This window comes from Arachis duranensis, chromosome 3, assembly GCF_000817695.3.
Source record: "Arachis duranensis cultivar V14167 chromosome 3, aradu.V14167.gnm2.J7QH, whole genome shotgun sequence".
In the NCBI taxonomy this organism is placed as follows: domain Eukaryota; kingdom Viridiplantae; phylum Streptophyta; class Magnoliopsida; order Fabales; family Fabaceae; genus Arachis; species Arachis duranensis.
The window spans coordinates 105,729,013-105,731,320 of NC_029774.3; the positions used below are offsets into that span (position 1 = coordinate 105,729,013).

The following is a 2,308-nucleotide window of genomic DNA, read 5'->3' on the forward strand; positions in this document are numbered from 1 at the left end:
CACGTTAAACCTCACTGTCTTTGACAATGGCCTGTTAAAAGAATTCAATAAAATAAATGACAGAAAAGACTTTCCTAAGCCACAAAGAATCACAAGATTGAAGAATCGAATACCAACCTGCATTGCCCTATGATAACATGATCTCCTTCCTTCACACGGAAGCATGGAGATATATGTGCTGCGATATTTGAGTGCCTCTTCTCGTACCTATGGTGATACCAAAACAAATTCCAGTAAGCAATTGGAAAACTATTTATTGGGTCACCTAACATTTCTCTAGGTAGAAAAAGAAGGATCACCTTTGGTATTTCTTAATGAAATGAAGATAGTTGCGACGAACGATGATAGTCCTGGTCATCTTGGCACTGTGGCAAGTACCTGCAAGAATGCGACCTCGGATGGACACAGTGCCAGTGAATGGGCATTTCTTGTCAATGTAAGTCCCTAGAAACAAGCAGACAAACCACTATTGTCAGAGGCATAGAAGATAATCACATCTACGAGTGAAAGTGTCCATGTAACTCCAACAAACAACTGAAAATTCCATGTACAATTCCAACATCAATTACATCTTTGATCAGACAACAAATAAGGAGCATTGAAATGGCACTCTTAAAACTTTATGTAACTTCCAACATAAAGGAAGATACCATCTTAACGAATATAATCTATACTTTCACCATGAATAGTTTACACAGACAAGCATAGATAAATAAGACCATGCTACAGCATTGAAAGGACAATCTATTATTATGTATCAATGTGATGCCTAATAATAGTGATTCACAAGAAGCAATTACATTATAAACAAGGGATTTAACAGCTAAATAAAGAATAATTAAAACTCAATAGTTGAACAGAGATAATAAATAATAAATAAAAAAAGGTGGAAGGTGAAACCTTGAATAGCCTCTCTGGGAGTCTTAAAACCTAAACCAATGCTTTTCCAGAACCTGTTGCCTCCTTTTCCAGGCCTCTTCCCTTTCCCTGATTTCTTCGAGCTGCATCACACAGATTCCAAAATGCTCATTAGCCACTAAGAAGATGAACACATGGAGTAACAGATCATGAACAAACTGAAAGGGAAAAAGAGGGAAGAGCATTACCAGAGGAAAACCTTGGGTTGCTTCAAGAAAGCCTTCTCCGTCTGCAGAACAAGTAGTAGAAAGTGTGAGATTTCAGAAACGAAAAGAATAATAAGTTGATGCGATTATCGAGTTGAAAAGAGAGTGGATCGATGATGGAACCTGTTCCGCCATTGGTGAATCCTGGAAGGTGCGTGGTGCAAGCAGCAGAGAGAACGAACAGCAGCAAAGAACAGCACGGAGCACGCAAAACCCTAATTCGAGCCAAGAGGATCGATCGCTTTATTATAAACAAAGGACCTGTTATCCCAAATGGGCTCTCCTTCAATCATTGAGCCCAACTATTTCTTTCTTAAGTCCATTTATGAACAGGTCCATTCTTTTTTGGCCGATTAATGATTACCCACTTTATGCATTTTTATTTCGTCTCTCCATTAATGATGGTATATTTTTTATTTTTTATATTAAAAATAAAAAATTATTGATAAAAAAATAAAATTTATTTCTTATATCATAAAAAATAACAAAAAAAATAGATATACTGGATAAACATTATTTTAAAAACAAGAGAGAGAAAGAAAGTTTATTGTAAAATAATATAATTATATAAAAAATAATGTATATTCTCTTTCTATAATTTTTTTTCAATTATTTTTAATATATAAAATTATATATAAAAGATGTGCATATATATATATATATCACCCAACCATCTTTGTTCAAAGAAAAATGATCACATTCATAGAAAAATAAACGAAGGAACAAACATTGTCTTTCTCTCTTAAATAGAGTCTCAGAATATCAAAGAAGCCCTTAATGACTCTTTCTGGGTAAAGGCAATTGAAGATGAGCTTCTTGAATTTGAGAAGAATCAATGGACGTTGGTTCCAAGGCCAAATGGAAAGAAAGTGACCGGCACCAAGTGGATCTTTCGAAACAAGCTAGGAGAGGATGGTAGCATTGCAAGAAACAAAGCAAGGCTAGTGGCACAAGGATATGACCAAGAAGAAGGGATAGACTTTGATGAATCCTTTGCCCCTGTTGCCCGAATAGAAGCCATAAGACTTTCCTTAACTTATGCTGCGTTTTGTGGTTTTAAATTATATCAAATGGATGTGAAATGTGCATTTTTGAATGGTGTGATAGATAGATAAGTATATGTGGAGCAACCACCTGGTTTTGAAAATAAAGAGCTTTCTAACCATGTTTTCAAATTATCAAAA

The 2,308-nt window shown here is 35.1% G+C and overlaps 1 protein-coding gene across 1 annotated transcript in view; it reads right to left on the reverse strand.

The window, feature by feature from the left end:
- The window catches only part of LOC107479989 (40S ribosomal protein S11), a gene marked incomplete in the record, with an annotated part of 1,688 nt that extends 289 nt beyond the window's left edge, over nucleotides 1-1,399 (reverse strand). The window contains 6 exon segments of the mRNA XM_016100112.3: nucleotides 1-31; nucleotides 118-207; nucleotides 300-444; nucleotides 901-1,001; nucleotides 1,107-1,147; nucleotides 1,248-1,399. Coding sequence (XP_015955598.1) covers nucleotides 1-31; nucleotides 118-207; nucleotides 300-444; nucleotides 901-1,001; nucleotides 1,107-1,147; nucleotides 1,248-1,259 — 420 coding nt within the window.
- Between the last annotated feature and the right edge of the window lie 909 nt (nucleotides 1,400-2,308).